The sequence below is a fragment of the Temnothorax nylanderi genome, unplaced genomic scaffold (genome assembly GCF_030848795.1).
Source record: "Temnothorax nylanderi isolate EJ_2023f unplaced genomic scaffold, tnyl_v1.0 TNYL_tig0029_pilon, whole genome shotgun sequence".
In the NCBI taxonomy this organism is placed as follows: Eukaryota; Metazoa; Arthropoda; class Insecta; order Hymenoptera; family Formicidae; genus Temnothorax; species Temnothorax nylanderi.
Window position 1 is genome coordinate 321,145 of NW_027249091.1, and position 11,479 is coordinate 332,623.

Sequence of the window (11,479 nt, forward strand, 5' to 3'; positions counted from 1 at the left end):
GAAAAAAACAGAATTAAGTGTCAGTTTTGAAACATTAAAACTCGTGAACGAGTTTCCGCGAAGTTCAACGATTAAAGTAACATTAATCATGAATCTCCACGTAGCGTGCAGATCCGCATAATTATTCCCTAAATTGTTCATGCGAGAACTGTTTAAAAACGGAATAAGTCCGGGTGAGGAACAATTTGCTTTTGCTCAGCGTAATTCGTCTAACTAGATATTTTTCGCTTTACGACGTATTGTTTGCTTTTCATTCTATAGACAGGCAGTGCATGATAAATCTGCTGTATGTAGACAAGTTACGTTATCACTAGTTATGATGACGGAATTCAGATACACGTGGTTTCGTGTGAGACATCTAAAAAATAATCAATGTTCTTTTTATATGTAGAAGCCTGCAAAGTTACGCCTTGGGAAAGATGGAACGCATGTTCGGTCACCTGCGGCAGAGGCATTCAGCTGAGACAACGTCATTTTCTGAACGAATCTGCGGCAACCGCGAACAGATGCGGCACGCCTCTCACGAGTCGAAGACCCTGCTACAATACACAGAATTCATATTGGTAATGCCTCTTCACAATCTCTGCGACTAAGAACTAATTTGTAAAGTTTCTTAAAATTCTTCTTTCGCTGAAAAATCTTTCGTGGATAGTAAGCTCCGTAAAGCTCTACTACTTATTTATTTTTCTAATTAGTTTCTTATACTTTCGAGAGAGAAAATATCTTAGACTATACAAGGTGTCCCAAGAGGAAAAGTCGGAGTTTATTATATAAGAGCGTGAGGGCTATTATTCGCGTATTTTCATGTCACGAACTGTATAATTACAAAAAATCTATTTAAATTGTGCCTCTGATACCTGTAACGATTCATTTACACGATCGTTGCGAAATAATTGTACTTACAATTCGCCAGCAATAATAATGGTCATCACGACGGACTCTTGAAGAGCGATAGATGCAAGTTAACCGAATGGAGCTCGTGGAGTTCGTGCTCATCGAAATGCGGCGAGGGCAGCCTGACCCGGTCCAGGAACTTCAGATCGAAGAGGTTTCGGAAACAGTGCAGACTCGTGCCGAGCGGGCCGGTACTCGAGCAGTCGATCGATTGCGGGAATAAGCCTTGCGAGGGCGAGGACACGGACGAGGTAAGATTGAATCATTCGGACAACGATGACCAGCACGAGGATTATACTGGTGAGATAGCGGACTGGCCCGGAGATGAATGGCTCCAGGTATGAAAAAGTTCAGGCATATCGGGACTAAATGGTCAGATGGGAACGAAATTTCCGACGAAGTTGATTCGCGAAGTACGAAATTTTATTAAATCACGATTAATAAAGTTTACTATGATCGCTAAGCGTTACGTAACAGAAAAGATTTAAAAAAAACGGTATTCGAACTCTGTGACAAATACGATGCTAATTTTTCTTCAGCAAAAGCTTTGTCGAATATCAGCATTACCAGCATTCATTAAAGTTGTCCAATTCTCAGCTCTGTGTTAAATTTTTATTGGGATAAAAAATTAATCGAAATAACAAATTCTTCTGTTTATTTATGTCTTCATGGATTAATATGCAAAGCATTTTTAATCTGCTTAATTTGCTTTAAATTAATTGAAAAGTGTCAAACACTTTTGTTTCAGTTCATTAAAATAATTCTCCTTGGATTTACACGCGAGCTTCTCCATTTATTTCTTTAGAGTCGGAGAATCTAATTTCTAAAAACTTCATTTAATTCGATTGGAACTTTTTGTAAAACACATTCGGTCAATTTGATACTTCGAAGAAACAAGTTCGTCGAAAAGTTCGCTCGGGTACAATTAACTATTCACGTACTTCATCGAATAAATATTAAGCGGATTTCGTATCTCTATATGAAATGAGGGATAAACGATCCGCTCGATATTTATTACAACAATCCAGCAGCTTTGCTAAGTATTAAATCATCAGGCAGCCAGTGGCGATAGCTTCGCACGAGTAATCGATACTTGTACCATTTCTCATAGATCCATCCATGGCACCGGCACTCTCACGTAAGTCACGCGATATCAGCAAGGGAAATCTAGCACCTCGCGGTCTATGAAAAATTTAATCATATTCCTTTTTATAGAATGCCATTAGAGCACGCAAGAAGTGGTACGGGAGCACGTAAAGCGCTCCAAACATCAAAAGCACATTGAAGAGTCCAAGTACCGGCGAATTAATTTCTTCTTTTTCTTTAAATATTACTTCAAACTCATTTCCGAGTGCTTTTAAACTCCCTTGCTGCATAACGACAGCTTTGCGATTAAAGATATAGCTGCTTGTTTTCATTTTCAAGAAATTTATTCTTATCACCGAGAGAAGAAAAAAAACACTCTAAATCTATGTTTAATTAAGAGAATTTTTCTTGTTCAGAACGATAAAAAATAAACAGGTTTTACGATTAAAAAAACAGAATCGCCTTTTTGTAGCTAAAACTGTCTCTATTATGTTAGATTTGAAGAATATTTCAGAATCGTTTAATCTTCTTGAACACATCAAACAGTATCCACACAGGATTTTCAAATGCTTGTAACTTCGCCAATTTTGCAGATATTATCAAAATGTTTCAGGAACATATTTTTAAAACCTGGAAACTAAAAAAGAAAAAATTTAATTTACACGACGAAAATCTATTTAATATTGCGGTCTTGTGATATTACTACTGTAACGAATCAATACAGAATTTTTATTTAAAAATAATCATTATTAACCGTAATCATCAATCGTACATTTATGCTTATAATATTTCACATGCGTAATCATTATATAAAGAATGTAACGATTAAATGCTACTAAATGACAAAATAAATCTCCATGATAAATTGAAGAGTCACGTTTAACGCACGAATAAAGAATATAAAAGCAAAACTCATGTTCTCTCTAAAATATTTTTTCGATACTCATTTGAAAGTGCAAATTTCTTTTGCTGTACTGCTTTCTTGTACGTCAGGCAATAGCGCGTGACTAAGTAACTCTCGAAGTAAAAAGAAGTCTACGCAATCCATGGAAATGCGCGTTTGGAAGATTTTTCGAGTTTAACGCAAATGTAGAGAAGGAGAGTTTTGCTTCTACAATTTTCTCAATAGGTTGCCCTTTTTTATATTAAACGATTTTTTATTCTGGGCCGCAGACGTGTCCAGCCGATCGCTACACCGAATGGTCCATGTGGTCGCCGTGCAGTGCTAGCTGCGGGCCCGGCGTCAAGACGAGATCCAGGCTTTTATTGCATAAAGAGAACATGGATAAGGACGACGTGAAGTGCAGGGAACAGTATGCGTCATGCACATCCGAAATTTCGAGCTGCAGTTTTACGAGGGAGGAGGCAGAAAGTACGTAGAATATTAACTCTTAACTCTCAACTTCTTTCTGATTTACTTTTGACAGTACAACTCAGGAGTAAAAAAAATCGCGCGGCGGTCCGTAAAGTTCTAATAATATTTGATTTTTATTTTAAATAACAAATAATGCATAGATGTATTTTCGTTATATCGTCATATATTTTCGCTAAGAAAGTTTCTACCTGTCGACAACCATGGTCGTTACTTTACGTCACACATTTCATCTTCGAGCGTTATCACTGCGCGTTTCTTATCATTATCTCCGTTACTGTAACAGCGAAACATCATGCACCACTAATTAAATATTTGTAATTAGAGATCTGTAGCGAACCCTTGAAAACGGGAACTTGTAATGGGAACTTGTCACGAACCTACTTCGACAAGCAGACCGGCCGCTGTCTTTTCTTTACATACACCGGATGCGACGGCAATCGAAACAATTTTCCAACCGAACAGGATTGTTACAAAGTCTGCGGTAATTTCCAAAGTAAGTTAATCCGATTACTACACGCCGTATTCACCGTTTTATAACGGCGCATGATGATAATGTTGTTAATTACGGAATCTCCGCCGCACGTGCGCTAATCAAATTTTCATGCTAATCCCTATACCTGCGATAGCAACTCCCGCAGTCAGATTTACCATAATACCGAATGTATGTCCTATATATACAATGTATGTCTTGTATATACAATACGTTAATTACTGTTGTCGCAAATTAAGCCTAAAACATTAATCTTATCGTTAGTATTTTTAGCATATTAGAAAGTTTACTAAAAATATACTAATACACTGATATCTGAATATATTATAGAGGATTATAGTAGAACATTGATTTTTATTCAAATTTGTTTTATTTCTTTAAGACTTTCAAGAACTATACGCTTTTTCGCCGTCTGAAATCTTTAATTATGCACCACGTAAAGCTTCCGCATTGTGAGTAAACTGTCTATCCACGAATAATCGTTTGTTATACCTTGCACACGCTTACTAACGAATTCGAAGGAGAATTGAGGGCGAATCTGTCGGCAATCATGAAAAACTTGAAGGTGTCCCTTAGCAGCGTCCTCAGCTATCATATTCCCGTTCAGGAGCAACGCAGCGCGAAAGCGAAGAGAGCGCAACACGGTGATAATTAATAGCTTTATGCAAAAGTTACTCAACATTTCTGATCTATATTAAACCAATATTTATGATAGAGATACGTAACATACATGCACACGCATACATATACACACACATACAATCTGTTCTTACGGGAAGTGTGAATTTAAAAACCATTAGCCGAGAAATGCAATGCACGGAAATTTCTGCTTCGCTGAAGATCATTTTGCGCCTCTTTGCAGAGAAGGAGAATTTTAAAGGCATTCAAGCGAGCAGTCAGATAATGGAATCGAGTGAGAATGGCAAAGTGGACTGCCAGGTCTCCGAATGGAATAAATGGTCCCGTTGTGAGAACTGTCGCGGATATACAATGAGCACCAGGCAAATTATGGTATTGTTAGAAACTTATTCGTGTGCTTATTAAAATGTCTCGATGCTTATGATACGAAACAAAACTAACGACGTTTCAACAAATACTAAATATTGACATAGATCCTCCAATCGGAGAAATTATACATACGGTATAAAAAATTGTAAAGTATACTCTCTTGATTAGATACGTATATCTAAAATTTAATTTTCTTGCGAGCAGGTTCCAGCCGAGAATGGAGGTAAAAGCTGTCCAAAAAAGATTCTCCGAAGAAAGAAGTGCCGCAAGCTTCCGCCGTGTTGTAAGTATTACTTACCTTGTCTAATCTATTATTATTATACAAAACGATTTAATTATTGAATTATAAAAGCTTGATATATTCGTTTTACTAAATTTTTTTAAGTCTTTTATTACATGGAAACGTACCTATAGTTCTTAAATTTGGAAGTTTCGCTTCTTTGATCGATTTTACGATTAGAGAATAATTTAATAAGAACTAAATTTTGCAGCTCTACAGGCTGATGGAACAGGTCGGCGATTTCATCGAGACAAAAATACCGATGCCGAGCACGAGAGTAAGTCCCATGTTGCTTCGAAATATTCAAACAGATAACTAAAATTCGTGAAAACTGTCGGAATGTATTTTATTAGAATTTCTTATGATTTCTTTGATATAAAAGAACACTGCATTTACACGTGGTATATATTCAACTACCTGGACTCGATGCAAACGATATTAAATTTTTATTTAGCTCGTGTCGTTGGCCCATTTACTACATCACTTTCGCTTTACATAAAACAAAAGCCTAACAATCTAACAATTTTGATATTAGTTGCTTTCCATTTACATCAAAACTCAGATAAATCTCACTTCTGTCTTTCTTCAAGAACGACAGAAGTTCTCAAAGACAGAAGTGAGATTTATCTGAGTTTTGATGTAAATGGAAAGCAACTATTAAATTTCTCCGCAACTGAGAAAAATTGCTACAGCGAATAAAACTGGCGTTTCGATGAACATATATTCGCAAGCTCCGTCGAGTTAATGCGACAAAGCAAGTTCGTCGGATACGTGACTCGTCTAGGGAGGAGCCTGATATTTGCCTGATAAAATATTTGAGCAGGAGTGATCGTCAGTTCTGTTTGTCTAACAGTCTCGTTTGGAAAGTTTCAGTGGATTGCAAAGTGACACCGTGGTCAAAGTGGTCGAAGTGCAGCGCGACCTGCGGCGAGGGATGGCGGAGTAGGGTCAGAAGGGTGACGGTGAAGCCGAGGGGAGCCTGGGCCAAACTCTGTCCAAACTTGGCGGAAATCAAGAAGTGTCGCAGGGTGGACTGTCCGCAATAGACAGACGGAACGTTTTCGCAATTTTATCGCTCTCACCAAAGCGATTTACACGGCGGTGCGTTCTGCTTCAAACGTTGGAATTTATATGACTAGACTGATTAAGCGATTTCCTCTTAGATACGTCGCGCGATCGAAATCTCGGAGCGTTTAGGAGAAGCAGAGGTATCGGAGGATAAGAATAACACTGGACGACAGCAATTCTTTTGGACATTCACGCTTTTAACGTGAACGGCCGTTTTAATAGCGAAGGTAGAGTTAACGAGATAAAAATCAAAGAGTGAACCAGCGAATGAAAGGACGAAGTAATTCATTTGACTCTTAACCAAATTTAAGATATTTTAGATTTTAAGTAAAATACACGTTTATTTTACAATTTTGTAATTATCTCGTTTGCGTTTATGACTTATGTATTAAATTTCGTGAGAAATAGCGAATTAGCCTTTCTGGATTTTGAATATCGAAATCAATAAGGAGAAAAAAAATAAAAATCAGTTTTTATCTTGTGATATAGGTATACACAGAACCAACACTTAACTATAGTACTTAAGAAACATTGCACGAGTCACTGATTATTTTCTGTAGAGAATAGAAGTTCATGTTCTTCTAAAACGGCTATAATAAGAAAGAGATTTTTAGAATTGCTTCTCTCTATATTCGTGTCCATTCTCTGTCCTCCAGTGTAATTTATTACGCACAAGAAAATCACACCAGGCGTCGTTTCGCGACGCTCATCGTGCCGATACTGAATTACGACTTTATTTATCTTAAAGCTATAACACGCGACGTTTCTTTCTCAACATATTAAGTTAAGGCAAAATGGATTTGCATTCCAATGCGTCAGTTGTGCTTAGAAAAGAGAGAATGCTAGAATTTTTGCCATTGTCATAGGCGATAATGTCGAATAGTTGTATAGTTTTTCGTGAAGAGTGAAGACAAATCATTTGATATCTATCTAATGGTAGCAAAGGAGCAAAATCAGAATATATTGCGACGTAATAATATTAATGTTAAGTAAGTCGCTCCTTTCTAGCGCGAGTAGTAAAACGCGATGGAGACCACTCGTAACGACAACATTTATTTATACGTATATACGCGTGTCGTCATATTTGTAGCATTTATCACGCATTACAGATCTCATTGTAAGACCAAAGTTTGTATAACAACTTCAGTTGGAAACTGAGAACCACGATATTTTAAAATACAATTGTAAAATGCGACGTAGACATATCAGTAGTTCGGTAGACAGTAAGCCGTTTGTTTGACGCGTAACGGAAAGTTTTATTAACATGGAATTCTCTTCATTGACAATAATGAAATTGTAGGTATGGTACAAAAAAAAAGCTATTTACCTGTTATTCTTTTGTAAAACCGTTATAATATATTCAAAATAAATATAATCACTATAAACATATTCACACAATATGTATATACATATATAAATGCGCATACATATCATTGCATTACTTTAGTTGCAGGAAGGATTTATTTTCTCTCGCAATGTTAACGATAAATTATCATCTGTCCATATTTATCACATTCAACAAATCTTGTGTATTATTTCTTTCATTGACTACTGGAGCTAGTTTCGTCTTTATTATCTACAGAAACATCCTCATTCTTAGGTAAAGGATTTATTAAGAGTAAAATAATGTTCTTCTTTGACGGCATTTGTTGGACACTGCCATCGTTTTTTACAGCATCCTCTATGGCTTTTTGTATCTTATCCTATATGTTGAATGAAAAAAACATGCATGTGATTAAATAATTGTATTTTTCACAGGGCATCCCAGCATTGTTTTCTTTTATGAATATCAGGTTTTAAATATCCTAAAAAATTATATTTTACATAGATTATTTACACAATGTACATAATTAATGTAATGGAATACCCCGTGCATTTTTATCTGACAACCCAGGTAGAACATGAAACTCATAACTGCTAACATCATTATGACTTAATTATTCATCACTTAAAAGTTGTCTGGACATGCTCAGGTTCAGGTTCAGGTAACTTTTAAGTGATGAATAAAGTCATGGTAACATCATCATGAGTTTTATGTTCTATCTGGGAATCCCTCTTAGTTAGTTCCAAGAAACAGAGGAAAGAATCACAGAACTCACCCCGCTGGCGCCGTCCAGGGTGATGGCGATTTTAACTTTGCGCCCCTTACTCAATAACTTCATCGCGTTCTTCGTCTTCGTCTGTAGGTCGTGCTCGGTGATTTTCGCCGATATGTAAAACAGCTTAGCGCCCTTGCCCGATTTTTGCGCGGTCCTGTCGGCGCTCTTGGTCTCCTCCTCGATCTCGGTCTCGGTCTCGGTCTTCTCGAGGATGCTGGTACTGCTCACCAGCTTGTAGACCGCCCGCTGCGTCTTACCGTCGAGATCGTTGACCTTGATGAGGGTGAGATCGCGCCGTTTCGCCAGACGCTGGGCCTCCTCCAGCACAGTCACGGTGATCGAGTTGTCCGGCGACACGAGCGTGATCTTCGGCACCGGCTCCGTCTTCGGCCGCGGCTTCTTGGTGCCGTCGCTGCCGAGGAACTCCTCCGGCAGCCTCCTGCTGAACGCTCGATACTGACCGGACTTCCAAGTGTCACGTGCCACGCGACACCGACTGAAGCTCTGAGAGAGATTCACGGCCCTCCGTAGAGCCAGCGGCAATCCAGGAACGAACATAGCTCAGCAGCTCCGTCCGCGAGTCCGCTCCTCTGGCGAACATAACCTATAAGTCGTCGCGCGCCACGCGCGTCCTAACCTCGCTGCGCGTTATCGGCATCGCAATCGCACGCGATATCGCGCCGGCGTTATTTTTGCCGAATGTCTGTTCCCCGAGGCCGCTATCGTAATTGCGGAATGCGTCGAAGCTTATCGAGATATAGTTGACATTAATAAATAGCAAGGTGCAAGTTGGATTAACATGTCCGTTGACGGGAAAGACATTTTGACAGAAACTCAAGTGTACCGGGATGGAAAATCCTCCTCTTCAGCCTCTGTTCTTTGGAGAGCGGATAGTATGCTGTTGAAGACTTTCCTTTTGGTCACCTGTATTAAGATTCTCCTAATTCCTACTTAGTAAGCGAGCTCTCTGAATGGTATCTTCGCTGGCCAAAGTTTGTGCCAAGATTGTTTACTTATATTGGAGATTTATATCTATTTTCTGGATTTCTTTTTTGCAGTCGCTCCACTGATTTTGAGGTACACCGCAATTGGCTAGCCATCACATACAGTTTACCTGTTAGAGAATGGTACGTAAACGCCCAATCTCCCTGGACTCTTGACTATCCACCTCTGTTTGCGTGGTTTGAGTACTGCCTTAGCCAAGCGGCTGCGTTTTTTGATCCAGAGATGCTTAAAGTGGAGAATTTGAATTATGCCTCGCCAGCCACAGTATATTTCCAGAGAGGCACCGTTATATTCGCTGATCTGATACTTGCTTATGGAGTAAGAGAGTAAGTATATCTACAAAATTTATGATTCACATACCTTTGTAGAAAAAAAAGTATACATTTTAGAGAATTTTATGCAATATGAAATCTAAATCTAAGTGTTTTTTTTTTTTTTTAATAGAATGGGTAGGACATTTTGCAAATCTTTAAACAGCCACATAGTTTTTATATTTTTATCATTATGCAACATAGGACTGCTGATAGTTGATCATATACATTTCCAGTACAATGGTTTTCTACTTGGCATTCTGTTGCTCTCAATGGCAAATGTCTCAAAGATTGGCAAGCAGGTAAGTCCTGTAATATACTTTGAAACTTACTTGTAGTAAAAAACGGCTTGTTTTCAGGTGTCAGTATTGCAAGGCGCTATGTGGTTTGCTATTTTACTCAATTTGAAACATCTATATGTATATGTGGCACCAGCATACACTGTCTGGCTATTAAAATCATATTGTTGGGACAGTAAAAAGTTCTTTAAACGGTTATTTAGTCTTGGACTTATCGTTTTGACCGTTCTAGCAGTATCCTTCGGCCCATTTAGAACTCAATTATCGCAGGTAATATTTATATAACTTGCAAATTACATTTTCTCTCTTCTTTTTAATTTAACATTTTTTTTATTAGGTAATTTCCCGTTTATTTCCGTTTAAAAGAGGTCTGGTACATTCGTACTGGGCTTCAAATGGTTGGGCTCTGTATATCGGCGCAGAGAAAGTGCTGTCTGTGATATGGAAACGCTTAGGATGGTTGAAAGATGTTAAATCTGCAGTAATGACGGGTGGCCTAGTGCAAGAGCAAAACTTCCTTATATTACCCACTCCAACTCCTATCGTTACGTTTCTTCTGACTTTCGTAACAATGCTCGTAAGTCTATTCATGTAACACATAAGTGACTTAATTATATTTTGTATCAAATATATTTTACCGTTTATATTATTATAGTCCTTATATGTGTACACGGATTAAATAACTAATATAATATATTTTTTAGCCTGCATTATGGTGTCTGCTATGTAAAAAGTCCTACATGAACTCGAGGCATTTTGTTAGGTGCATCGTACTGTGTGCTTTAAGTTCATTCATGTTTGGCTGGCATGTGCACGAGAAAGCCATACTAACCGCGATTATCCCTTTGTGGTAAGCACTAAATACACGAACGTTTTATTATCTTACGAAACACGTATTTATTTGGAGCTTAAAAGTAATATGATTTTATAATAATTTTTAGCGTCCTCGCGACGATATATGCAGAAGACGCACGCATATTCATTATTTTAAGCACTGCTGGACAAACTGCTCTTTTACCTCTGCTGTATCCCGATAATTTGTCTTCACTGAAATTAGTATTGTTGCTGACATACATGCTTTCGTCGATTTTAATCCTGACTAATCAGCACGGCAGGCCTCTGTTACGATTATACGAATGGCTGTACGTAATACCGCTACCGTTAGTTACAATCTACGAAGTGGTGCTGCATAAATTGTTACTTGGCGACAAACTGCCATTCCTACCATTAGCATTTACCTCTGTATATTGTGCCATCGGTATAACTTATTGCTGGATATTGTACTATCATATGTATCTGCGGGAGAACTCACGACACTCACGTACCAATGATAGAACAGTGGGAGGCAAACTGAGTCGCCAAAAATTAAAGGATAAGCAATCTTAGGGAATACAAATTGCTAAAGACTTGTACATATCTTCCTGAGGAAAATAAAGCTTTTGTAAATTGTATAAAACTAATCACCTACCTTATTGTCTAGTATATAGATAATCACGCTGTTATATATGTATATAACAGCGTGATAACTTGCCTGATGATTATAAAATATGTATTATACAATTTA

General features: G+C 37.9%; 3 protein-coding genes across 7 annotated transcripts in view; 2 read left to right on the top strand and 1 right to left on the bottom strand.

Annotated features, from left to right (window-relative positions):
* Nucleotides 1–7,590, top strand: part of LOC139770387 (spondin-1) — a 28,768-nt gene extending 21,178 nt beyond the window's left edge. The window contains exons 9-17 of one of the 4 annotated variants that reach the window (XM_071702288.1): nt 392–563; nt 914–1,232; nt 3,154–3,352; nt 3,678–3,848; nt 4,367–4,489; nt 4,708–4,856; nt 5,058–5,136; nt 5,345–5,410; nt 6,001–7,590. In XM_071702288.1, coding sequence (XP_071558389.1) covers nt 392–563; nt 914–1,232; nt 3,154–3,352; nt 3,678–3,848; nt 4,367–4,489; nt 4,708–4,856; nt 5,058–5,136; nt 5,345–5,410; nt 6,001–6,179 — 1,457 coding nt within the window. In that variant the 3' untranslated portion in view covers nt 6,180–7,590. The remainder of the gene's footprint in view (nt 1–391; nt 564–913; nt 1,233–3,153; nt 3,353–3,677; nt 3,849–4,366; nt 4,490–4,707; nt 4,857–5,057; nt 5,137–5,344; nt 5,411–6,000) is intronic. The other 3 variants (XM_071702289.1, XM_071702290.1, XM_071702291.1) reach the window with 3 other exon arrangements.
* LOC139770391 (uncharacterized) lies at nt 6,378–8,858 on the bottom strand. The gene is made up of 2 exons (XM_071702296.1): nt 8,301–8,858; nt 6,378–7,904 (listed from the first exon to the last, which is right to left on the bottom strand). The coding sequence occupies exons 1-2, from the start codon at nt 8,856–8,858 to the stop codon at nt 7,743–7,745; spliced, it is 720 nt and encodes a 239-aa protein (XP_071558397.1). The 3' UTR covers nt 6,378–7,742.
* A 241-nt stretch (nt 8,859–9,099) lies between these two features.
* Xit (ALG6/ALG8 family glucosyltransferase xit) lies at nt 9,100–11,375 on the top strand. 2 transcript variants are annotated; one of them, XM_071702293.1, is made up of 8 exons: nt 9,198–9,254; nt 9,359–9,427; nt 9,526–9,631; nt 9,750–9,918; nt 9,976–10,185; nt 10,253–10,492; nt 10,620–10,765; nt 10,857–11,375. In XM_071702293.1, exons 3-8 carry the CDS (start codon nt 9,528–9,530, stop codon nt 11,299–11,301), a joined length of 1,314 nt encoding a protein of 437 aa, XP_071558394.1. In that variant the 5' UTR covers nt 9,198–9,254; nt 9,359–9,427; nt 9,526–9,527; the 3' UTR covers nt 11,302–11,375. The 2 variants fall into 2 exon arrangements, with proteins under 2 accessions (XP_071558393.1, XP_071558394.1); XM_071702292.1 differs by having other exon boundaries at nt 9,100–9,254; nt 9,359–9,631.
* Nucleotides 11,376–11,479: the final 104 nt, after the last annotated feature.

Bases quoted from the DNA above. Each gene is read 5' to 3' on its own strand.
- Xit (XM_071702292.1), top strand. From the start codon at position 9,100: ATGTCCGTTGACGGGAAAGACATTTTGACAGAAACTCAAGTGTACCGG. The intron at 9,255-9,358 runs GTAAGCGAGCTC...TCTTTTTTGCAG, and splicing joins ATTCTCCTAATTCCTACTTA to TCGCTCCACTGATTTTGAGG. The intron at 9,632-9,749 runs GTAAGTATATCT...TTTTTTTAATAG, and splicing joins CTTGCTTATGGAGTAAGAGA to AATGGGTAGGACATTTTGCA.
- LOC139770391 (XM_071702296.1), bottom strand. From the start codon at position 8,858: ATGTTCGTTCCTGGATTGCCGCTGGCTCTACGGAGGGCCGTGAATCTC. The intron at 7,905-8,300 runs GTGAGTTCTGTG...TTCAACATATAG, and splicing joins CCCTGGACGGCGCCAGCGGG to GATAAGATACAAAAAGCCAT.